At 48.8% G+C, this 23,039-nt stretch overlaps 3 protein-coding genes across 9 annotated transcripts in view; 1 reads left to right on the top strand and 2 right to left on the bottom strand.

Moving 5' to 3' along the window:
- The window catches only part of SPECC1 (sperm antigen with calponin homology and coiled-coil domains 1), an 87,783-nt gene extending 75,947 nt beyond the window's left edge, over window positions 1–11,836 (bottom strand). For 2 of the 4 annotated variants that reach the window (XM_053995443.1, XM_053995444.1), the window contains exon 1: window positions 11,021–11,327. The gene's annotated coding sequence lies outside the window, so the exon portion shown is untranslated. Of the gene's footprint in view, window positions 1–11,020; window positions 11,328–11,715 lie in introns of those variants that run through there. The other 2 variants (XM_053995440.1, XM_053995438.1) reach the window with 2 other exon arrangements.
- Window positions 11,837–12,019: 183 nt separating this feature from the next.
- TIMM22 (translocase of inner mitochondrial membrane 22) lies at window positions 12,020–15,502 on the top strand. The gene is made up of 4 exons (XM_053995369.1): window positions 12,020–12,298; window positions 12,647–12,843; window positions 13,814–13,886; window positions 14,913–15,502. The coding sequence occupies exons 1-4, from the start codon at window positions 12,064–12,066 to the stop codon at window positions 14,987–14,989; spliced, it is 582 nt and encodes a 193-aa protein (XP_053851344.1). The 5' UTR covers window positions 12,020–12,063; the 3' UTR covers window positions 14,990–15,502.
- Window positions 15,503–16,652: 1,150 nt separating this feature from the next.
- ABR (ABR activator of RhoGEF and GTPase) overlaps window positions 16,653–23,039 on the bottom strand; it is a 37,954-nt gene continuing 31,567 nt past the window's right edge. For all 4 annotated transcript variants that reach the window (XM_053995364.1, XM_053995365.1, XM_053995366.1 and 1 more), the window contains 7 exons: window positions 22,390–22,449; window positions 22,187–22,296; window positions 21,795–21,934; window positions 21,222–21,356; window positions 20,844–20,949; window positions 19,113–19,260; window positions 16,653–18,981 (listed from right to left, as the gene is read on the bottom strand). In XM_053995364.1, coding sequence (XP_053851339.1) covers window positions 18,892–18,981; window positions 19,113–19,260; window positions 20,844–20,949; window positions 21,222–21,356; window positions 21,795–21,934; window positions 22,187–22,296; window positions 22,390–22,449 — 789 coding nt within the window. In that variant the 3' untranslated portion in view covers window positions 16,653–18,891. The remainder of the gene's footprint in view (window positions 18,982–19,112; window positions 19,261–20,843; window positions 20,950–21,221; window positions 21,357–21,794; window positions 21,935–22,186; window positions 22,297–22,389; window positions 22,450–23,039) is intronic.

Genomic DNA, 23,039 nt, shown 5'->3' with positions numbered 1-23,039 from the left:
AGAGGAAAATACAGTAGCCAGCTCTCATGGGGGGATTTCTTTCTGTGGTTGTAATGGCTTTTAGACCATCCTTAGCCCATTTTCAGCTAACAAGGCCGTCTTTACCCTATTTTGGATTAATTCAATTTAGTTTTACATTGAGATACTATGAAAAAAGTGTTGTTGAGCAAAGCAGGTTCATTCACTCTACAAATACATTACTGGCCCAAGAATTCTTCTAGAGATAATACAGCTCCCATCATAAAAGAAATAAAAGATAATAAAATACTTACAGTAAAAGCTTGTCCTCTTTTCTGCGTTAAAAAGTGTCTCCCACTAGCTTCTGACAGCATGTGCAAGCCAGACTGAAAATTCAGGGCTTGAGTGCTTCCCTGAGAGGAAAACCACATTGCAGAGAGACACAGAGAGCTGCTTGAGAAATGATTCACACACGGAAGCAAGCTGGCTCCACCGGCGCCTCGGCATTCAGCACACACACACAGGCACTCGCTTACTCAGGGGAATGACAAATATTATATTTTCATCAAAGCAAGGAGGATTTATGCAAGAAAGCAATTTGTAGCCTAGGTCCAAAACAGTGAGATGCTTCAATCCTTAAAGCAGACAAAGAGTTTCTTTGAGGGTCCCATCATCCCCAACTGCAGGACTGGACATTGGGCAGAGTATAAACCACAAACTGGTCTGCATAGTCCAATTAAGCAAAAACCACAGAGAAAGGGCAAGGAGGTGGCATAGAAAAAGGCATTTTCAGGGGAAAACACAGAAGCTGCTTTCAGAATCTTTCCTATTCCACAATAATACATCCCCCAGAGTGCCAGCAATCACAGCCAGGACACCTTATGACATTTCCCTTGCCTCCATCATTGCTTCAACAAAGTGGAAATATGAGTGTAGAGAAGGAAGGTGCACTAAGACAGAAGCTTTTACAAAACTAACCAGAATCAGTCCTGAGTGACTCGAGCTGCCCAAGAAGGGTCAATCTGTTCTTTATTTAGAAAAGAGCAAATAAAGGACAAGAGTGAACAAATGCTTGAGAATGTTCCTCTTCCTTAAGATTTTTGAAAAGAATTTCATGATTGAAAATAGGAAGAAAAAGGCCAGAGGTCTTAACAGAGTTAAAGCAAACAGAGATAGTATCAAGTTGAAGGAGACAGAGGAGATGAAAAAGACATCAAATCCAAATTTCAAACATAAAACTAGCATGTTTTAAACAGAGCTTTTTTGTCCAATTCTGTCCTAAGAGGGTCTGATCACCCTCTGGTGTCTCTGACCAAAGAATTCCTACAAACCAGGAATCCTCCCTATCAGCAGTGTGAACCTGGTATTTAAGTAATGCTGATACTACAGTAGATGTTGATGAATATGAATAGTCCAACCTTATTGCACCCTCCTTACTCAAGGTGCCAAAGTGGCCTGAAGGAAGCTGATGTTATGCCAAGAGTAAATTTATGTTTTAGCTCAGTGTTGGCAGCACAACTGTTACCATAGAGCAACCAAACCTACAAAACAGATTGAGTCCAAGCCAAATCAACTCTGAAGATTATGGATTTGGGATCCAACTTTCTGATATTCTTAAGAGTAATGAGATTTTATCTTAAAATTCCAGAACAAGACAAAAGTGCACACCATGACTTATTTGGCACAGGATAAAGCTCTGTGTTTAGCAGGTCTCAAGCAGATATTATTAGTTTTAAGTCCCTAAATTCAGTCAGGTGCTATTCCAACTTTGCCAAGATCCACAATGTACCAATCTTTCTATCCAGCCCATTTTGACATTTTCTTCAATATCCAACGTCAGGCTGTGTGACCACTGGTAGAACTTACCCGTTCGGTATTTTTACACAACATTCAGAGTTCTTGAGATTATTCAGAGCTCAGATAAGGAGGAAGTTGGAGAACAACGTTCTGCCCCTCTGCCACTGTTGGTGAGTTTGTTTGGGCTCACAGGGATAGCAGTGTTGGCAGCTTGATAGGTTTTCCGATCCTCCAGCCAAGAGAAATAAAGAATTGAGATGAGGGAGTGGAAAGGCAAGATGAGCTCCTGTATTGCACTCTCAAATATCTTTGGGATACATTTGATAAATATAACTTGACCAAAACCTAAAAATGAAATGCTTGGCTGTAAGGAGACAGTCACAACATTTACATACTTCAGCTTGGGGAGACAGCCTGGAATAGTGGTGAAGAATTTCCCCAAACCCAAGGAGACCAGACAGAATATTTGTTTATTTAGAGGTTTTCTGGTAGCCCTTATGGCTATAATTACCCGATCTCTTTACTTAGACCAAAGTGTTATTCAGCATAAAACTTTCTGAATTGATAAATTGCCTTTCTGTTTAATGAAAAAACAGCCCAGAAACAAACAGCTCAAATGAGCTGGCCAGGCTGAAAGAAAGCCAGGGCCTTAACCATAATTACTTTCACACAGCCAGGGTGAGAAAACCATTTCAAGTAGCAATATAAACTTTTTTCAAGTATCTGCCAGGTTCTCACCCAGCTGGTAAAATTGGTTGACAGACAAAATAACAGTGAACATATTGCCTGCATTCTGCTAAATGCACTTGCTCCCACAACTTCCCTACAAGGTAGGAGAGAATAAGATCAAACCTCACCATTAATACACCTTTAAAATACTGCATTTGAGGAATTTAAAGGCTTTATGCTGCAAACTGCAGTAATGGTACAATTCCACAAGAACAAGTATGGATGAGAACTTAATGAAATGAGCAAAGGGCAGAATTTTGGGTGGCACAGCTCATTTGAGAAGCAAATGCATAGTGTGGAAAAAAGATGTACACAAGGAACAAGGTTTAAAATATCTTTGCATTTACAGATATTTATGCCATATTTAACTGCTTTTGTGCATGAAACAATCTGAATTACAAAGGAGAGAAATTCCATAAACAAGGCTATTATGTCAATAACAATGTCTTTTTAAAGCAAGTCTCTAATTCAGCTGTAAGGCTTGGGACATTGCTGTCTGGAGTTGGAAAACCAAAAGGAATTACAAAGACAAGCCTGCATCGGACAGGGGATATTAGTGGAGTCAGGCCATGGCTCTGGGACAGCATTTACTCTGTGCTTTTTCCCTTTTGGACATAACTGATCCAAACTTCTTTATTTTCTCAGTTGCAGCGCAGATGTCAGGAAGTTCACGCTGCTGGTGGACGTTTGCAGAGTGAATCATGGGGCACCACTTTCCATTTTGACAAAAACAACTGCTGCTCAGTCAACAAGATGCTGCTGATCAACTGGGTGGATGGAACTCCTGCAACTGCTGCCAAAAAGGCTCCACCAGCACAAGCAAGCTGTGTGAGCTGGTTTGGAGAACTGGGATTTATTTTTCCATCCCTATTCTTAAGAGACTACTCACAGTTTCGTGTGCCTACCCAGCACCTGAGGGGCTCAGCCTGTGGCTACCAGCTTTGACCTGCAAGTGGAGAAAATGCTTGTTGCTGGAAGAGACTAGAATAATTAAACTGGGGTGAACAAAAGGCAGATAATGTTTTATGGAACATGGAGTGCTATAGGAGACAAGAAAAACAGCTTCCTCTGGTGCCTATTGCCAAAATTTCAGAGGACCAGACAACAATTTTTGAGAATTCTTGAGAATTTCCAAGGGAACAGCCACTGAGTCAGTCAAAAATAGAATTAGGAAACTGCCTGTTTCAAAAGTAACTCTGTAAGATGTGCCAGCATTTTTCAGTATTTCTGTAATTTCCGAGTAGAACACTCAAGAGTTAACACACATTTATCTACCAAAAAAAAAAAAAAAAAGCCAACCCACAGAAAAAGACAAAATGAGAAAGGAAATCTATGTAGCAAAGAAACACTCATCATATTTCATATACTTAAAATAAAAATCACTGATCACTTTTGCACACATTTATGCAAAGTTTATTATTCTTTGCAATTTTCAAACGTCTCTACTTCCTTAGGCATCAACAACCAAGGACAGCTTTCTTGCAGTCACCCTGTTACTTAAAATGTGGATAAATCTAAACATGCAAAAAAGGCAATACTGAGTGCTCTTGCCTGAAAGAGGACAACAAGACTTATACTGGTTTTTTTTGCTAACTGATTTTTTTTTTATTTCAATGATTAAAAGCAAGAAAGGCTTAAGGGAAAGGGAGTAACTTTCTATTTTATTATTCCTCGCTGTTAGTTTTCTGCTATATAGGTTATAATGTGGCACTCATTAACAATTCATAGAGAATTACCATATTCAAGTAGCACAGCAAGTTTTTACTACCTACCCAGGCAAAATCCTGCATAACCCTACTTGCTCCCTTTACTTATTGTCCCAGAGGGATCTCATGCTGGAAAAGCTGGCATTTTATCACCTAACGGGAGAGGAATTCCAACAGGTTGGAAACTCCAAGGAGCCTGGAACAGAAAAACATTCCATTAAATCACTGACAATGCAGAGCTGCACAGCAAAATGAAGCTCTGGAGATGTGTGCTGGAGGCTGCCTCGGAATTAAAAACCCCGACGGGATTCTGGAGCAATGTCCCACTGCTTTGAACTTCTCGGTGCGTTTTAGGGGGATGCAAATGAAAGACCAGAGGTAGCGGCTTTGTCTCCGAAGGATTCACACTGGAAGTGCCGACAGCAGGAACAGGAGCAAAGCTGTGGGATCCGCCCCGACCCACAGGGAGCATCACGGGGAGCCCAGCGGGAACCAAACCAGGACAAATCCACAGAGGGAACTCGGGAAGCACGAGGAGCTCAAGTCCCAGGAGAGGAACGAGCCCTCCAATGCTGATCAGTGAAACAAACTTTAAGAGATTTAGAGATTTTAGAGGAGCTAAGATTTTAGTTAGAGGTAAGCCTTACTAGAGTTAATTAAAATAAATAAGTAGGCCTTGATGAAGTTAAGAGTTAGTAGTTAACTAATAACTGATTGCTTGTCAGCACAATGTTTAGTTAGCTGGGTTTGTAATGAAGAATATAGAAACTGCAAATAGCTTTTAGGAACATAAGACAATTGTGGGCTTCCTCTGTCCTGAAACCAATTAAAGACAAGGAATGGGAGTTCTACCAAGGTTCATTTGTCATATTTGCATTAAGGTAGAAAGGTCAGAGTGAAGAAGACTTCAATTACTTCCTCATTTTGGGACCCCTCCCCATGAAAGGGACCACCGACCCATTTCAAGGAACAAACTACGCATGCTTAATAGCTTTTGGAATGATTAGCATAGGAAGCGAGGAATGGGATGTACTAAATTATGAATATGTATTTGTATTTTGGGTATTCAATTCTGGTGTGGATAAAAGGACTCTGTAATCATTGGAAAGGCGCGGTGTGTATTTGGGAGCTGTCCCGCACGCTGCCCGGCGCCGCAATAAACATACACTTTCTAACTTTAAACTGTTAGAGAGTTTTTGTCTGTCATAGTTGGATATTGGTACTAGATCAATATCCATATTTCTTTAATAAATCATCAGGATTGCAGAAAAAAGGCTCTTGGCAAGATTTGATTCCCCACACAACAATGCCTTGGAGTGCCCACCTCATGTTTCCTCTCTGCAGCTTTTACAGACACTTGATCAGAATCAGTTGATCATTGCAGTAGCTTAATAACTCATCTATTTTACAGGTCAGGAAATGAAAGCACCTAAATGACTGAATAAATATCACAGATTAGCAAGGGCCTACAGTGCTCATCGATTTTAACTCCCATGTAAATCAGCAGCTTTGACAGACATGCACACTGTTATACAGAGGCACCCAGAAATTCAGCATAGAAATTTGGCTTTGATGATGTAATAAAATTTAGAAAAAAGGGAGAATCTAAATTAATGTTCAACATTTCCTTTCTTCCAGACAGCTTAGGAACAAACATGTTTGCAACTGCTTAAACTTTTAAATCAGCTTAGCAGACTTGAGAAATTGAACCAAGAAGCTAAAATTTGAAGTGCCCAAACACTGAGACCCTCCCAGCATTAACCACAATACTACAGAAGAACCATTAGGAAACAAGTAGTGGTATAATGCAGGCAAATTCCATTCTGAGACCCAGGTTCTGCTTTCAAGACTTCTTACAAAATTATTTCCTTGGATCTTCTGGTTGGCGATCATAATCACTTCAGATTTTAAACCCTTGGTGCAAATCTGGCGCTGAAGAAACCTTATAATTAAAATGAATTAGAAGCATCCTTAAGCTCAGCAAAAAAGATCTTGGCATGTGGCTCACGTTGCCTACGGGGCAGGTAAGGACAAATACCAACACTTCACTAGCATGAGCTCACCCTGCAGGCACAATCTTCCCATCAAACGTGCTCAGTGCCACTCGTGCTGGCTCTGCTGTGCCACTTGTCCCCCGCACACAAAGTGGATGCGAACTGCTCCTCTCCTCAAAGTCTCATTTTCTGGTGCAGCACAGGCACACCAACAGCTCATTACCAGAGCAGAAGCCCCCCTTACCAAAAGGCCTAAATGCCCAGAAGCAGGAGGCACAGGCAATGACGTGGGAAAGCTGCAAGAATAGGGGCTCAGTTTTCCATGTTCCTATAAAAGCAAGTGATAATTTAAAATCTCCAGCAGATACTGTAGTAGGAGGGCAATGAAGCAAGAGAACAGATTGCATGAAAAGGAAGAAGTGCCCTATGGAGTTTGTGACCTGTTTACCATAAGTAAATAAATAAATGAAAGCAAAACAACCCCCTGAGGTGACAGTTTGCATGAGGGGCATTAGTGACTCTGTCATGTGGAAGCCTATAGAAACAACTGCCATTAGAGAACAAAGGATTGATTGGCCACACAACAGGAACTCGGGAGAGAAAGCAGATGTGAAAGAAGGGAAGAGGAAGATTTGGAAATGAGGACAGCAGGGAAGTCATTCTGAATATTGCCCAGCTAACACCACTGCCCTGGTACACAGCAGCTGAAGGCAGAGAGGAAAACGAAGCAGTTTGAGAACACCATGAAATAAAGAGAGAACACACAAGCCATGTCTATTCTTTCTACTCCACACTGAATCACTCAGCAACTCTTTCTGCTCCTGTGGCAGGTGAACTATCACAATTTTGCCTCCTTCGTTAGGGTTAATTATTTCACTTGCTGACAGTATTGAAAGAAAGGCCAAGTGTTGGCTCAGCCAGAGGGAGTGACATCTTCGATTCCTGCAGGAGCCTGCTGTCCAAGGAAAGCCTGGGCTGTCCCTGCCTGTGGAACTGTCCTCTATTCCCAGATCTGAGGACAGGCTCCAGAATAATTCTTATTCCTTTCAGTTCCACTACCATTCACTGCTATCAAAAATCAGGAATATGTTATTTTGTCCTCTTTGATCTCACTCAAACCGTGAAAACAACAGCCTAAGCATCTTGCCCTGCCGTATCTCAGGGAGCTGGAAACCTTTTACCAGCAAGAAATTCTTACAGCAGTTACCATGGTGACTCTGGTAATAGATATTTAAAGGCAGCTCACTCATAATCACATTCATTAGATATCAGGAGGCTTTAGTAAGAGAGGCACAAAAAGCTTGAAACCAGGGAGCCAACCAGGCTTGGTGATGGTGTAAGAAATTTATAGGGAGGGATCTGCTTATCCCATCATTTAGCTGGACACAAAGGGCTCCTGTTCAAATCTGGAATGGCACTGAAGCTTGCAAAATAAACTGGTTTCAGTTTGTCAATTTAAAAATTGGTTCTGAAAACCTCATTTCAATCGTGGTACTTCAATAAATCCTTTCAGAGTGGTCATTTCCAGAAAGATAAGAAATAGCTGTGCCACAGCTCCATCCCCCATTAGAGCCAGGCAGCTGGGAATCTCCTGGTCTGCCATCACCTGGAAACTCAAATCTGGATAAAGTTCTCTGAGTTGAAGAGGTATGTTTGGCTATACACGTTAAATAATTTATTTCTTCAGATCTGAGTCCACAGCTTTCCAATCCACTAGAACACAGCCAAGAGAATCTGCAGAAGCATATCTCCAGATAGGGAGCCACTTCACCAGGCTGGCTAAGCCTGTGTAACAGTCATCAAACTGAGATTTCCTTTCTCTTTTTGCTGCATATTTCCATGACAACTTTCCTGCAGTATCAACTTCTTTCTATTGGAAAGGTTTCTCAAAGAGAATTTAGGCTTCTATAGCAACAGCTGAAAGCCCTGGGAGATGATGATGCCTGAAACTTTTTTTAGACCACACAAGTGTGTTTTAAATTTTATAGATGAAAACAAAAATATGTGTAATATTGGGCAAACTGTGAAGAGGAGAAGAAGTACTTTGCTGAAGCGGAACAAACACAAAGAAACCACCTTACATTCAAAAGGAGTGCAGACTTTGAGATCTAAAACGTTAGGGAGAGCAGACACGATCAAACACTCATCTTGAAAAGCCACATCCTGTTCCTTCTCTCTGAGTTGCAGAGCACAGTCACAAGGAACGAGTCTGCTGATCCTAAAAGGAGATTTTAGTCCAAGATCTCTCTCTGCAGCCTATTTTATATTGACTTAAAGCAAAAAAAATATTGGGAAATCAGTGAGTCAAGATACCTTTTGAGTTTTAACTCCAATATGCCTGCCACCTACTTCTAATCTAACCTTTTTCTTAGTACTTTAGCTGTTTGCCATGGTAGTGACACAGTATTCTCCAATACCAAAAGCTTTAGAAGAAAAAAAACTTTAGAAGGGAAAAAAAAAGCTCAGCTGCACTCTCAACCAAATAAATTTGCTAAACTCATAAGCCAAGGAAAGTACAGAAGCTGAAGCAGCTTTCCTTCACTGAAATAAGATCTATTTCACAAAGCACTTCACTTCTCCAGTGCACTTTCAAACCTAAAGTCTTTTAAAGAAAAAGACAAAACACCACATTCACAAGGTCAGTGAGAAGTAGGAAAGGATTAAATTTAATGTATAGATGAGAATACCAAAGGGTGGAAACGAAGCCCAGCAGGTCCCAGCACCTTTCCTTTTGCAGCCACTGGAAACCTCTTTGTACACAACAGGTGAGATCAGCAGTGTGATCACCTCAAAGCAGCCCCACTTTCTTCTACTTGTGATTAAAGGCTTTTCCTTTTTTCATTAAAGTACCCATTAATTTATCTCCTCTTCTTCTCATTCACCCCTACATCATGACAGTTCTGATAAGGGGAAAAAAAAGTGCCCACAGGTAGGAATGAGTGAAAAAGAATGGATTTGATCTAATTCTTGTTGACTTCCACCTTCAGTCACTTCTTACCCAGCTGAATAACTTCAGCAAACACTCTGGAACTGGCAGTTTGACAAAATAAAAGTTGAGGACTGTGAAAACTTATTTTTATTTTTTTTTTAATAGCACTCCTAGAGTCTATTCAAAACCTGGGAACCCTACAACCAAGACATATGCAAAACCAGGATTTCTGACCAACCCCTCATTATTTCCAAGATTTACCCTGTCTGGAGGAGACTGAAGCGTGGGAGTCACTGAGTCACTGCAAAGGTCAAGTGAAACGCAATTATTCAGTGTCGCCGTGTGCTGCCCTCTGCTGAAACAGACACCGAGCTCCTTGGAGCAGCACAAAAGCTCGGGATCATCTGCGCCCGCTGCTGCCGTCACACTCACCCGAGTTCAAAACGTTTCATTTCGTGGGCAAGGTTAAAAATAACCTGAGCTCTTGCACCGGACCGAACAGCTCCAGGGTAGAAGAGAGGCTTAGGGACAGCAGCCAGGGAGAAGGAGGAGGGTCGGATGCACCATCACCCTGCAGGGATGGAGGCTCACAGGCTCGGAAAAAAGAAACAGCTGAAAGTTTCATTTGAACAACTTGTTTATCAAAGATGTTGAACTCTCATATTGCCTCTCAAACCCTTAATCCTCCATCTGATTTCACCCACACGAAAAAGCTGTTCAGGCAGATGAGATTATTCAAATACCCAGGCACCAGAATTTGTTCGTGTGTAGAACAGAATGGGAAGAGGAGAAAACTATTAAATATCTAAGGGAAAAATAACATCTAATTACACATTAATATCCATAAATAAGTATATTTTACAGAATCGTGTTTACAAAATGCTTGCTTAAATATTTTATTTACAAACAAATAGTAACCCAGCATTTTCTCAAGGAAAGGGGAAAAAAAGTCAAAGCAATATTTCAGCTATACATATAAATTCTCAGTGCTGAAATTCCCAATCCCACATATATGCTTTTTTCCCTTTAGGCCTTTGGAAATTAGGTTTTGCTGTGGGACTTCGAGATCAGCCCAGCAAGGTTATTTTGGATCAAGAAGATTGAAATCTTAAGTTGAGGGTTCCTTAGGGAGATCATCCTGCCAGCAACCTCCCCTACCTTGTCAAGATCCTGCTGTAGTAGATTTTAACCACCTGCTTTTTCATGGGATCTGATCTTTATTTAAAAAAAAAAAAAAGGGGGGGGGGGGAATACCACCCAAAAAAATAAAAATCCCAAACAAACAAAAAACCCCATAATTAAAAAAACCCCAAGGACGAAAAAAAAAAGCAAAAGAGGAAATAGCAGCGGGCCGGCGGGCCCTGCTGGTGCAGCCAGTAGAGGGCAGTGGGATTTAGAGGAAAGTTGTTGAACTTCGTCTGATGAAGTATTTGAAGTGATAAAATTATCCATTTAAATCGTTATTTGAACTTACCTACGCAGAGATATAAGCAAGACATAGAAAAAGGACCAAAATAAGAAAGAAAATTTATTACTTTAGGACCTCAAGAAGGTAGTGTTTCAGGGTATCAGGAAGATTTCATACCAATGCACCATTTACTTAATTTTTAAAGTAATTTTCAATTTCTGAAATCCAACAATTCCATGCATCCTATTGAAACCAAGACAACTATTTCTCATAGTTGAGATAAAACCTATGGGTTACTTAAAATAGAAAAATATCAAATAATAAGAAGGGAATTTTTATGGCACACCTATTGTCACTTTTGAAGATGAAAACTGGTTCTAGTCCACAAGAACAAGAAAGTAAAACAGGTGAAGAAAAAAAGAAACACAAGTAAGGAACACAGACTTTTCTAATGCTCACTGCACCTTGCTTACCAAAAAGGAAAAGCAACATTTCTCACCTTATCACCAAGCAGAACAAGCTCCCCAGAGCTAAGGGTTGCGCCTGATTTGACACGAGCCCAGTTCGCATTTTGTGATGGAACAGCGTGGATATTTTCAGAGCCCTTTTGAGCTACACACGTCCTGCAGCAGCACCGCTGCCCTACGCCAGAGGAGACCGGGCTCTCCCGGGGATCAGCCGGGGATGTCCCGGTGCTCCGGCGTGTCCGTGCCGCAGCGGGGACATCCCTGCCAGGCTCCGCTGCCCCGGGCCGTGCAGCCCCGCCGGAGCCGCCCGCCCGCCCGGGGCTGCCGCTGCCCTCAGAGCCCCGCGGGGGCTGCGGGAGCCCGGCTGCCCTCAGAGCCCCGCGGGGGCTGCGGGAGCCCGGCTGCCCTCAGAGCCCCGCGGGGGCTGCGGGAGCCCGGCTGCCCTCAGAGCCCCGGCGGGACCGTGCGGGCGCGGGCAGCGCCCGCCCCGTGCGGGACCTGTTGCCCTCAGACACCGGCGCGGGGCCGGGAGTCAGCGGCGGGGAGGATGCGGGGACACGGCGGCCACACCGCACCCGCTCCCCCGCATCTCAGCCAGGGCACAGGGACTGGGTCCCGCACTGCGGCACCTCAGCGCTCCCCCAGCACGGGGATGCCCGGCGCGAGGCTGCCGGTTCTCCCCAGCCCAGCCGGTGCCCCCGCGCTGCCCTCAGCTCCCCGCGCTCACCTGCAGCCGCCGCCGCCGCCGCGCTCGGGGATGCTCCGCAGCCGGAGCCCTCACCTCACCTGCAGCGGCCGCACCGGCCGCCAGGGGGCTGCTGTGTGGCACGCCGGGTAATGTAGTCCCCTGGCTACCCGGGACGGCCAATCCCCGCGGCGCGCCGCGGAACGTGCCGGGAGTGGTAGTTCTTCCCGGAGGCGTCGGCGCGGGGCAGACTGGGAGGTGTAGTCAAAGCGTAGCGGTGCGCTGCCGGCTTCTCCCCGCTGCGGAACTACAACTCCCGTGCGCCCCCGCCGCGGCGGGTCTAGCGGGCCCGGACGCGGCGCCGAGCGCCCGTGGGTGTGCGAGCCCATCATGGCGGCCCCGCCGCCCTCAGCACCGGGAGAGCCGGCGCCGCCGCCGCCGCCGCCGCAGCCGCTGCAGTACAGCCTCCTGCTGCAGCACCTCGTGGGCGACAAGCGGCAGCCCCGCGTCTGGGACCCCGCCGTCCTCGGCGGAATCCCTTGCCCGCCCAAGAGCGAGGAGCAGAAGATGGTGGAGCGGGTCATGGAGAGCTGCCCCTTCAAGGCGGCGCTGGCTTGCGTGGGAGGTGCGGCCGCTGGAAGGACGGGGCAGGCGGCTGTGGGGTCGTTCGGGGGTCCCTGTGGCGTCGGGAAAGGGGCGGATGGAGAAGAGGCTGCAGTCCCCGTGTTGATTTTCCTCCAGTGCCTGTCACATGTCCCGGGCAGGGATCTGTGTCTGCCTTCCTTGGAGAGGCGCAGGTGCTCATGGCCTTCCCTCACACAGCTCGGGCTGTCACAAGAGTCCATAGCACCGAGAGATTCCTGCCCTGTCACAGCGCAGCGCTCACAGACAGCGGGAGCAGAGCCGCTTCATTCCTGCAGGGAATGTGCTGCTCCAGCCCAGCCGTGTTAATTTCGTTGTTTATCTTTCACAGGATTTGTCCTGGGAGGTGCGTTTGGTATCTTCACAGCTGGCATTGACACCAACGTGGGGTTTGATCCCAAGGATCCCTATCGCACGCCCACGGCCAAAGAGGTGCTCAAGGACATGGGGCAGCGAGGCATCTCCTACGCCAAGAACTTCGCCATCGTGGGTGCCATGTTCTCCTGCACGGAATGCATGGTAGAATCTGTGAGTAAGAGCCTCTCAACCATTAAGAAATGTTTTCTGGTACTCCTTAAAATCTTTTACTAGATCCAAATAAGTACATATATTCTCTTTGCAGTAGGGCTGCTTTGTTCTTTCTTGGCCAGCAAAGCTTTTCAGCTTTGAGATCTGTCTTCAGAGCTGCTGTTCTCTGACAGAATGAAGAACTCTTTTGCAATAGCAAAGTACTTTTCAGTTTTAAGTCCTAAATGTATTGGCAAGCATAGGCATTACTTTTTAAAACCCTAGCTACAAGTGCTCGTGTAAAATGTCAAACTGTGAGTTGCAACATGGTAATTTGAGTGTCTAAAAATTCCATATGCAGAAAGGGATCATCTGATGAAAGTTCTTGAGTAACAGGCCAGTTTTCATCTGGCCCCTACAGTCAGAAATGATTTTTTGCAGCTCAGTGGTAAATCTATCATCTGGATTTTTTTTTTTTTTTTTGAAATAGGAAAATTACCTTGTTATGAATTTGAATCCTGCCTTTTAATTGAAAGGCACAATTACTTCTTAACTCATCTAGAAGAAAATTGTATCTGCTTGCACCATGGAGCAGAACAAAGAGATTTCTGCACTGGTGAAAATCCAGCATGTCCTGGCTATGGAAGTAGTCCACCTTTGTCAGCAGGTGCTGTGACTCTCACCTATGCCAAGGACCAGGGCTGCTCTCCTGTGGTTATTGCACTTCTAGACTCAGGGCTGTGTTCTGTCCTGGCTCACCTGAGCATCCCTGCCACAGCACTGCATTGCACCATAGGGATTTGTCTCACCTCTCCCAGTTACCTGCTCCTTCCTCCCTTCCCGGCCCTGCAAGTCTGGGAGTGCAGGGCCATCTGCTGAGAGCAGAGGGAAGAACATCCTCAGCTGAGAAGAGGATGGAAGGTCGTTTAACCTTGCTGTTAGCACAGATACCGAGTGTTTATTCCACACTTACTGATTTGTAACTCCACAGTATCGTGGGAAGTCGGACTGGAAGAACAGCGTTATCAGTGGCTGCATCACGGGAGGAGCCATCGGCTTCAGAGGTTGGTGCTGCCTGCTGGGAGCTGTTTCTGTGATAAGATTGAAGTTGGTTATGCAGCACACGATGTTCTTGGTGCAACACACACACCACAAACCTCTTTGCATGGGGCTGTGGTGCTGCCAGCGTGAGAGTGTGCTCCGGACTGGCAGAACTGTCAGCTCCAAGAATAAGTGGGGATAAGGAAGGGTTGGTCATAGAGGAAAATCAACAAAATTCACTTGAAAGAAAATCAGGAGATGGTGGTGGCTGGCAACACTCTTCTGTGGTGTCATGGGAGAGAGCCAAAAATACATACAGAAGCTCTTGTGTTAACTGAGCTCTACACATCTACCATTTCACTGTCTCTGCTTTGAAATTAGAACTCTCCTTTGAAATTAGAGCTAAAGAACTCTCTTCTTCTGTACCATGAGTAAAATGCTTTTCTCCTTTCTCATGTATCAGTTCAAACAGACAATTCTACTTACATGTGAACAAGAAGTGGGGTTTTAGTCCTGCAGCACTAGAGGAGACTTTCCTTTAGTGGTAACATCTGGAAAAATGCCCAAGTGAGAGAAAACTGCTCTACTCATCAGAAATATCAAACTTCTCTCACTCTCCTTAAGAAAAAAACTGTTCTGTTTTATGGAGCATAAATGAAAAGAAAGCTCTTGAAAGTGCTTCTAATTGAGCTTGTTAAGTTGTGTCTGTCCTAGACCTAATCCTCTTAGAGCTGTCAGAGCAGTGGCTGCTCTTCATATCCCTCCCTAGCCCCACCAAGCCACTTGCAGGGCTCAGATGAGAGCAGAGTAAAATCAGCAGTGGCCACTGGAGGGTTCTCTTCTGTCCCCTTGGTTGAGCCTGAGGACACAGCACAGAGAGAAAATCCTGCTGTCCCCGAGGGGTTGTGCATCAGGCAGTGGCAGTGCCAGTGTCCCCTGGGAGGGCACTGCCAGGCTCCTGCTGGTGTGAGCTCTGAGCCAGCAGGGGTTATTGGCAATAAGAATATTTCTCCTGCTTTGTCTCATGGTTTCCCACCCTTGCCTTGCAGCTGGGTTGAAGGCCGGGGTGATCGGCTGCGGAGGATTCGCCGCTTTCTCCGCTGCAGTCGATTACTACCTCCGGTAACAGCCGGGACCCTCGGGAGCAACATTCCCTGTTGCAGTGCTGCTGCTGAGAGCCTGCATCACGGCACAACCACCAGGCTTACCTTTCCACTGCCTCTGGAGTCGGGGTGGCGCTGGCCACTTTCTGAATGACTAACAGCAACCTGGCTGCGAGCCCTGGCAAGCTGCTGCAGGCAGGCTTGCGGGAGCATGGGAGGATGGAGCCAGGCACAGAGCAGCATCTCCAGGACAGATCAGCTGACTGTCAGATTCCAGGAAACATGCCTGGACTCTGAGCTCTTTCGATCCTTTGGGGCTGATTTTGATTAAGTCTGTTGCTGGCATCAAAAGAAGGCAGGAGGACAATCTTCGAAGAGAAATGCAGCGATCTAGGTTACCACATATTTGAAGGTGCTGCAAGTGTTTTAACAGTCACCAGTTTGCAGCTTGCTACTCTGTTGGGGAGAGGTAAGATCCTGTGGAGAAATAAGTTTGTTCCAGGCTTTTCTTAAAATACCATCTGAAGACAAACCACCATCTGTACAACTTGTCTTATTTCAAGTACAGAGATGAGTGCCAGATTTCTTTACCGTGTTTTAAAGGGAAAAGCAGAATGGAATCCTTAGCCTTAGAGCTGTGTGGTTACTGGCAGATGAACAAAACAGTTTAAGGGAAAAAAAGAGGTTGTTGCTGAAGTATAATTCTCTGTAGCCACTTGGCTAGCCTGATTTAACCTCACTGTGGGAGTACAATCTTGCTACTGCTTTAACTGCCCCAGGCTCACCCCATTAGTTCCAGCAGTTTGATAGTGCAACTTCGAAAGCAGAGCTGTGAGAATAAACCAGTGTTTGACAGATAACTGGGCACTCACTCAGCACACAGCCTGTTTCCCATCACATCCCTGTGCTACCTCCAAGTACCACAGTGTTACAAGGGGCAAGTGAGTGTTTTTTCTGCCCAAAATTGGTGCTGAAATCAAAACATCTGTTCATTAGCTCAAGGAGCTGCTGCCTCTTTGATTGGTGTTCTATCTGCTCTCCTGCTATTCTAACCAAGCTCTGTTCTCAGACCTCAGAGGGTCATTTTAAACCTTCATTGAGCCACTCCATAAAGGCAAACACTCCCTCTGATCTTTTTGAGGCAGTGGCATTTCAGATGCAGTGCACACAACTAATAGGGATTCTCCCACCCACTTCCCCTCCTTTGCATCCACAGTTGGACATCCCAGAACAGTGACAGCCCTTGTTGACCTGGAAGAGCAATACTAGCAGTGTGTTTTGGCTGATACAGTGGTCAGTTTGGAGGCACACTGGCTCCCATTCCCACATGGAAAGAAGTGGGGAGACAGCACCATGTGATCTATCAGATGAGGTTTCCAGATCTCTTGATGTCCCTTGCTGTGCCTGTTCAGTATCCTCAGGCCAGAAGCTGTGCAAGTCAGCTGAATTTTAAACTTGAGTAATTCTAGGCTGATTAAACAGGCTGGCTCCAGACAGTCCAGGTTTTTTTTCCTCCAAAATGCAAGGATGTAGCCCAAACCATAAGAAGCCTCTTCAAAGATTGCCTGGCACAATGCCTGTGCTTATACCACTGGCTTGAAGTGCAACTAGCAAGAATTCCACAACAGAAAGAAGAAGCTGTGATGCCAAAGTGATCAGTTAGTGCAAAGAGCAACACCACAGGGCTTCTTTTGTGCAAATATCGGGCCTTTGCATTTTTATTAATATTTTTTCTCCTCACGAGGTTTTACAGCCATTTAAAGTTTATAATCTACAGAAATTGAAACAGAACACAAACAAAAATATATCCTTAACAACTTTTGAAAGTCAAATATTAATTAACAGTTCTATTCTACCTGTAGCTGCAAGAGTCCACCCCCCTCTTTTCCTTCCTGTAGGGACAAGCAAAAGCCAGTCATGGGGACAGCCACAGCCTGTTGTGCTGGGCTGTGGGGACCGGGCCTCCAGCCACTGTCACAGGGGGAGATTTGGCTGTACAGAGTCTCCATCTGGAATGACTGTGTCGTGGACAGAGACTTGGACACATGTAACAAATCAGACACACACAGGGATCTGTTGTGCAGTCAGATCTAAAGCTCGGCCTCCTTACTGGGTCCAGGGCCAAGACAGACGCCTGGTTATTTTCTGCAATGCTGTTTCCCTTCTGTTTAGCTGGTAGTCAAGAGGAGCAGGGTCTGGAGTGTGAGCCCTTTGGAGGGGGACTGAGACCTCCCCTCCTTGGTTGCTTTGCTGGTGCAGGGCTGGCAGGTGCTGCCTTCCCCAGGGAGGTGGCTGAGGACATACCTGGTGCATCGGTGGCTGGGCTCTACCTGGAACAGTCCAATAGTTGGGAGGTTAAAGGCAACGCTGCTGTGGGGGACATGCTTGGTCACTTCTCATCCATCTCCGTTTGGCACAGGAGAGCACAGGGCCAACGCAATCAGGGACGTGGGGGGGCTTTTCCCACAAGAACACGGAGTCGGCTCACAGAGCGAAAGGTTTTGTGTCCCAACAGGTACCAACACCTACGTGGGAGCGTGGGGGACGTCCCGGGAGCCGGGCACTGGGGCAGCCTGTCCTGCCTTGGGACATGGCATGACAACTCCAACCATCAGCTTGGGAGGGGTCACTGGAGCCACTAACAGACCTGAGCTGGCTGGGCACGGCTAACCCAGCAGCAGCCACTTTGGGAGAATGACAGAATGAAGCATTTCTGCCATCAGTCACGAGGGCCATGAAGGCTTTCCTCCTCCCATCCTTCTGTGCAGGTTCCCAGGCTGGGTGACCATCCAGCTGCTGCACAGCACTTGCCTCTGGCAGCCAGGCTGCCACCGAGGCAGGGCCATGTGTTACCGTGTGCCCAGTGCAGCAGGGAAGGCCAAGGAAGGGATAAAAACCCTCCTTGTCCCCATGGCCACGGGAGGAATGCTGGTGGCCCAGCAGGCTGTGCCACAGGTGCATGCAAGTGCTCATGGCAGTGCTGGGCTGGCAGGGGTGTGAGTGCCTCGCTATGGCAGAGACAGAACTGTACAGCAGATACCCTGTTCCCCACCAAATTTCCAAATTGGGGAAATTTGTGACCACATCAGTGTCAGAGCAGACGTGGGGTCAGCCCATGGTGCAGAAAGCAAACCTGCCTCTGGCTGGCCATCCTTTCAGCCTGCTGTGGATCAAGACCAGCACAGCACCTCTGGCTCCAGCCTTGTGTGAGGGGTTACCCCATAACGTTGCTGAGAGGCAAAATCCAGCGAGGGGAGGAACCGCCGCGCCACACGCACACAGGCAAAACACAGGGCTGGGGCTGGAGAGGGGACTGGCCTGAAAACACCCAGAGGAGCCGTGGCAGGGAGGAAGCAGCACCCTGCTCCTCTGCTCTCGTGGTCGCAGGTTTGCTCAGACCAGAGCAGGATCCAGGCACAGGGTCCAACGTTTGCGCAGGCAGCGAAGCCAAAGCAGAGCTGGTTGTCACCGTCACCAGGGAGGGAGGCCCGTGAGCTCCCGGCCTCGGAGCGAGCTGGCGCTGCACATGCAGGCGTGGGCAGGGAGCTGGGCAGCAAACAGGCACTCGTGGGGCACTGCAGGCTTCAGGCGAGGGGTGCCTGGTAGGATGAGCGGGCAGGAAGGAGTCCAGGAGAAAACTAGCCAAGGGGGAAGCCTGTGTCCACAGCCCTTGTCAGTCACTACCTCTTCTGTTGAGCAAATATACATAAAAACAATCCTTGAACACAAGAAGGGACATAAGACACGACTACTTTACAGAGAGGGCCTGGCACCAGGTGGGACCGGGCCACTGGAACGTGATTGTACAGGAGCTGCAGGCAGCACCGTCCTGGGTCTGGGCTGGTCTCCCTTGGGGGCTGTGATGCAGTCTGTGTCCCCCAGCAGGGAGCTGGAGTGTTTGCAGCTGGTGCCTTCTGCCCGCAGGCTACACGTCCGTAGAGAAGTAAAGTGTGTTGCGTTTGAGCTCGCTGAAGGAGATGGGAGGATGCTGCAGGTAGTAGAGAAGGACCTGGACCTGTAGAAGGTAAATGGGGGGTGTTACTACAGAAGGGGAAAGAGCTGCTACATCCCAGCTTGTCCCATCCAGCAAAAAGTAACAAATCTACTCAGACAGGCAGGTGAAACCGTCCAGTACCCAGCTCTTACCTGGGCCATCACATCGTGGGACCAGATGTCAGAGGCCAAGGTGAGGTGCGCCTTGCTCTCCCCCTCTGAAGGTCTCAGCAGTGTTGGCCCAAAAACCGTGGCCAGATTGTGGAGAGACATTTTGTTGATAGGTTCCTTTTCAGCCACCCTGTGGGGTACAGGGAGAGAGGCAGTGTCAGCCCCTAACGGTGTTCAGGAGAGGGGAGCCATGGGGTGATGTGGAGGCTGAGGGCTGCTCTCCCTTCTCCCAGCAGCAGTGGGGCACCTCCAGCTTTCCACTGCCCTTTGTAGCCCTCAGAAAACCCAGGTGCAGGGCAGGGAGCTCTGCCCCCTTCACGGCCTCCGCCGGAGCCGCCGGGCCTGGCCCGGAGCCCCGGGTGTGATGTGGCAGCAACCAAGCCCTCACTTATGCACTGCGGGGCCTCCACCCTTCCCGAGCTGCAGGGTACGGGGAGCCCTGCACCAGCCCGTGCCCCCTGCACCCACTCCCCGCCCTGACAACCCTGTGGGAGCCCTGCCAGCATGGAGGGAAGCAGGACCGCAACATTGCCATGTTAGGAGGCAGCTGTGCTCCCCGGCACAGGCTGCTCGCTTGAGCCCCGGCCAGGGGAGCAGATGTGGGAACTGGCTGTGCCCGGTTCTCAGGATGGAAATGGATTTTTCCTTCTCCATCCCCCAGCATCAATCACTTTTTCTGTTTGGTTTTAGCCAAACCAAAGGAACAAAAAAAAACCTTTCATGATGCAAGTAACATGAGCCGTGAGCCCCAGTCCCAGGCTCTGTGTTCTGCTCTGCTGCCCTTCCACAGCCCTGTGCCTGGTTTTGGGTCCTCAGGGAGCCCCCAGTCCTTGAGTCCCCAGGTTTGGATGCACCTGATCTGGGCCAAGACAAAGCCTGTCACACCACACACTGCTGCACTCACCGTGGGACAGGTGACATGAAGTGTCACCTGCAGCTCTGGGACATTTCCACAGAGCTGACTGTCCTCGGTTCTTGGCCACCTGCTGCTGACAGGTGACAAGGATTGCTGCATCTTGTTTGGCAGGGACTACTGCTGGACTGGTGGGAAGGGACACAGGGCTGTTTTCCTGCTAAGGGGGACACTGCAGAGCTCCCAACTGATTCTTGTCCTGTGCTGAGGCCAGCTGCTCCCTGCAGAGCTCATCCAACCAGCTGCACACCGGCTGCAGCAGCCAAGTGTTCCATGTTTGCAGAGGCCATGTGCTCCCTGCAGAGCTGACCTGCATCACTGGCCAGGCACAGCCCAGGCCCTGCTGGCATCACAGCCAGTGGACACCAGGAGCTGCTCTGGAGGGGCAGAACAGTTCCAGACCCCCCCCCCAGCATCCTACAGGGCCCCAAGGAGAGAAGATGTGGAAAGCCAACACCGATATCAGAGAAGGGTCTGAACAAGCTGCAGCCTGGGGAATAGGCCAGTGCCCAGAGAGATGGGGCAAGTGGGATACACATGGAGCTGTACCCTCTTGGAAGGCCTGGGAAAGGACCACTCCATGCCTGCTCCAAGCTGCTGTTGCTAGCCCTGGCTGCTGCCCTGCTCTGCACCAGCACAGCACCATCTGCCTCCAGTCTGGGATCAGCCTGGAGCTGTGCAGGCACCACAGGAATCAAATAGCAGCTCTAACTCTGTTCATGTCCCACCCCCAAGGCAAAGCAGTGAGACATTCCCACCCTGCACCTCCCACCCATCCCAGGCAGCCCCTGAGCCATTACCTTTTCAAGTGCTCCAGCAGGAAGAGGAAGGTGATGAGGTTGGGGTCAGGCAGCGAGCGGAGAAGGTGCATCATGCAGTTCTCCTTGGCAGCAGGATCTGAGAGGGCTGGAGGCAAAGAGGGAGAGGGCTCAGGACAGGGTCTGGTGCAGCAGCAGAACCCACCACAGCCAGATCCCTCCCAGCAGCCAGACTGTGAGCACTGGGGAGCAGCACCACGAGCCCTGAGCTGTGGTGTTCAGCACCACAGCATGAGCCAGCAAAAACAGCCAGGACCAAGTGGGCCAAGCTGGGAAGGACCCTTGGGAGTCTCCCATCCCAGAGCAAGCAATGCCAAACAGAGTTTGTGCATCATCCCCTTCCCATCCCCGAGCCCTTACCGATCCCCTCCATGAAGGCGGGGTAGAGTCTGTCAGTGAGGAGGGGCTCGGGCAGCTCACGGAAGTACAGCTTCAGCGTGCCAGCGATGGCATTGATGTCCATGTCACTCAGCATCACCAGGATGTCCTTGTTATCTGTCCAGAGAGCACCCACATGTGACGCCTCCTGCCCTCCTTCCCCTCCGGGTCTCCACCCTCTGTGTCACTCCAGCTACCCAGACAGGCTGCCAGTTGCAGGGCAGGGACAGCACTGCTGGGTTCACAGCCCCGTTAGCCAGGCTGAGCCTGGGAAAAGCCGAGTGGTTCCCGCCTGGCTGGGCAACAGAACACACAACGATCTGCAAATCCATTTGCAACGTTTCCCTGACTCAGTGTCTCCCAGGAGCCAGCCAGGAGTGGCGGCAGCTCAGAGGCACAAACGGGCTGGGATCTCTGGGTGTTTTTGTCCCTCCTCACCCCCAGCCCTTCCTATGCAGAGTGGCATATCTGGCACATGTGCAGTGCAATAACCAAACCCAGGCTTGCAGAGGGCTGGGGGTGTCTCAGAACACCAAGCTCCCCCAGGACACTCACTGGCATCAAAGACAGCTTTCAATGCCTGGATGTCAGTGGCGACTCCGGAGATCCTGTAGATGCCGACCTCTTCGATGCCCCTCTTCTCCACCTCCTCGACGCACTGGCGCACGATGTAAGGCACCTTGGAGCGCTCGCGCCTGGCTCGGGAAGCGGAGCCGTCAGCAAAGATTCCCAGGGGAACCCCTGGCAGCCAGCCCAGCCCTGCAAACCCCGCGCCAGGGGCAGGATGGGCATGCAGGAGGGAAGGTTGGGAATGGCAAAGGGAACGGGAAAGTCCCCAGCAGAGAGCAAAGGCCAAGGTCCCCAGTGTTGGTGAGAGCAAGGGGACACAGTGCAACCCCACACCCACGGGGACCAGAGCAGATCAGCCCCCACAGCCCTGCATTTACTTGGTCACCACACTGATTTTCACCCCGAAGACACCAGTCTGCTTTTTGGACGGGGTCCTCTTCAGGCTCATGTCCCTGCTTGTGAACTTCATGGAGAACTCCACCTTGATCTGTGGGAGACAGGGGGTGAGTCCTGGCTGGCCTGAAGGCAAGAAGGGGCTGCATTCACAGCGAGGGGCTGTGGGTCCCCCAGCCCCACTTACTCCGTTCATCTCAATCACATCCATGTGCCAGTTTTTTGTCTGCACGGCCTGTGGGTCCAGCTGTGGGGAGAGATGGTCTGTGAGTTCCGTGGGGCCACAGCCTCGTGCCAGCCCTGCTGTCATCCCAACCTGGTGGCCCCCAAAGCCCCTGATCTGCAGATGGTGTAGGGCACAGGATATGCTTTTCCTGGGCAACATGCTGCTCATGAGCAGAGAGGATGGAGAAGTTCCCCTTTGGGGTCTGGGTCCCTCTGGCTGTGTCCTGAAGCCAGGTGGGCTCAGTCCCCCTGTCCTCAGAGCCCCTGCAAGACAGTGCTTTAACCCACACCCAAGAAGCAAGAAACTTCCAAGAAATTAGGACTATTTCTGGCGACAGATTGATGAAACAGAACTAGGGCAGCGTTTTCCATGCAGAAAAACAACATTTCCCCATAGCCAAGGCTATTTATAACCCCTGGGAATGACAGGCTCTGCTATTTCTGGCTTTGGGGCTAGCGGGGGACTCGGTGACGCTGCCCCGGCGCCCGGGTGCAGTGAGAGGTGCTGGCATTCCCAAGGCCCTGACACGTGCCGTGGTGGGTTCCAGGCCCCAGGGCTGGGCAGAGATGGGTGCAGTTGCCTTTTGGGGCTTTTTGGTCCCCAGCTGGTGG

This window comes from Vidua macroura, chromosome 20 (assembly GCF_024509145.1).
Source record: "Vidua macroura isolate BioBank_ID:100142 chromosome 20, ASM2450914v1, whole genome shotgun sequence".
NCBI lineage: Eukaryota > Metazoa > Chordata > Aves > Passeriformes > Viduidae > Vidua > Vidua macroura.
This window is presented reverse-complemented; position numbering and strand designations above follow the sequence as displayed.

What these genes read in the sequence shown, in the direction of transcription:
- TIMM22 (XM_053995369.1), top strand. Translation starts at nt 12,064, where the DNA reads ATGGCGGCCCCGCCGCCCTCAGCACCGGGAGAGCCGGCGCCGCCGCCG. An exon ending in GGCGCTGGCTTGCGTGGGAG is followed by an intron (nt 12,299 to 12,646) that starts GTGCGGCCGCTG and finishes TATCTTTCACAG; the next exon opens with GATTTGTCCTGGGAGGTGCG. An exon ending in CGGAATGCATGGTAGAATCT is followed by an intron (nt 12,844 to 13,813) that starts GTGAGTAAGAGC and finishes GTAACTCCACAG; the next exon opens with TATCGTGGGAAGTCGGACTG.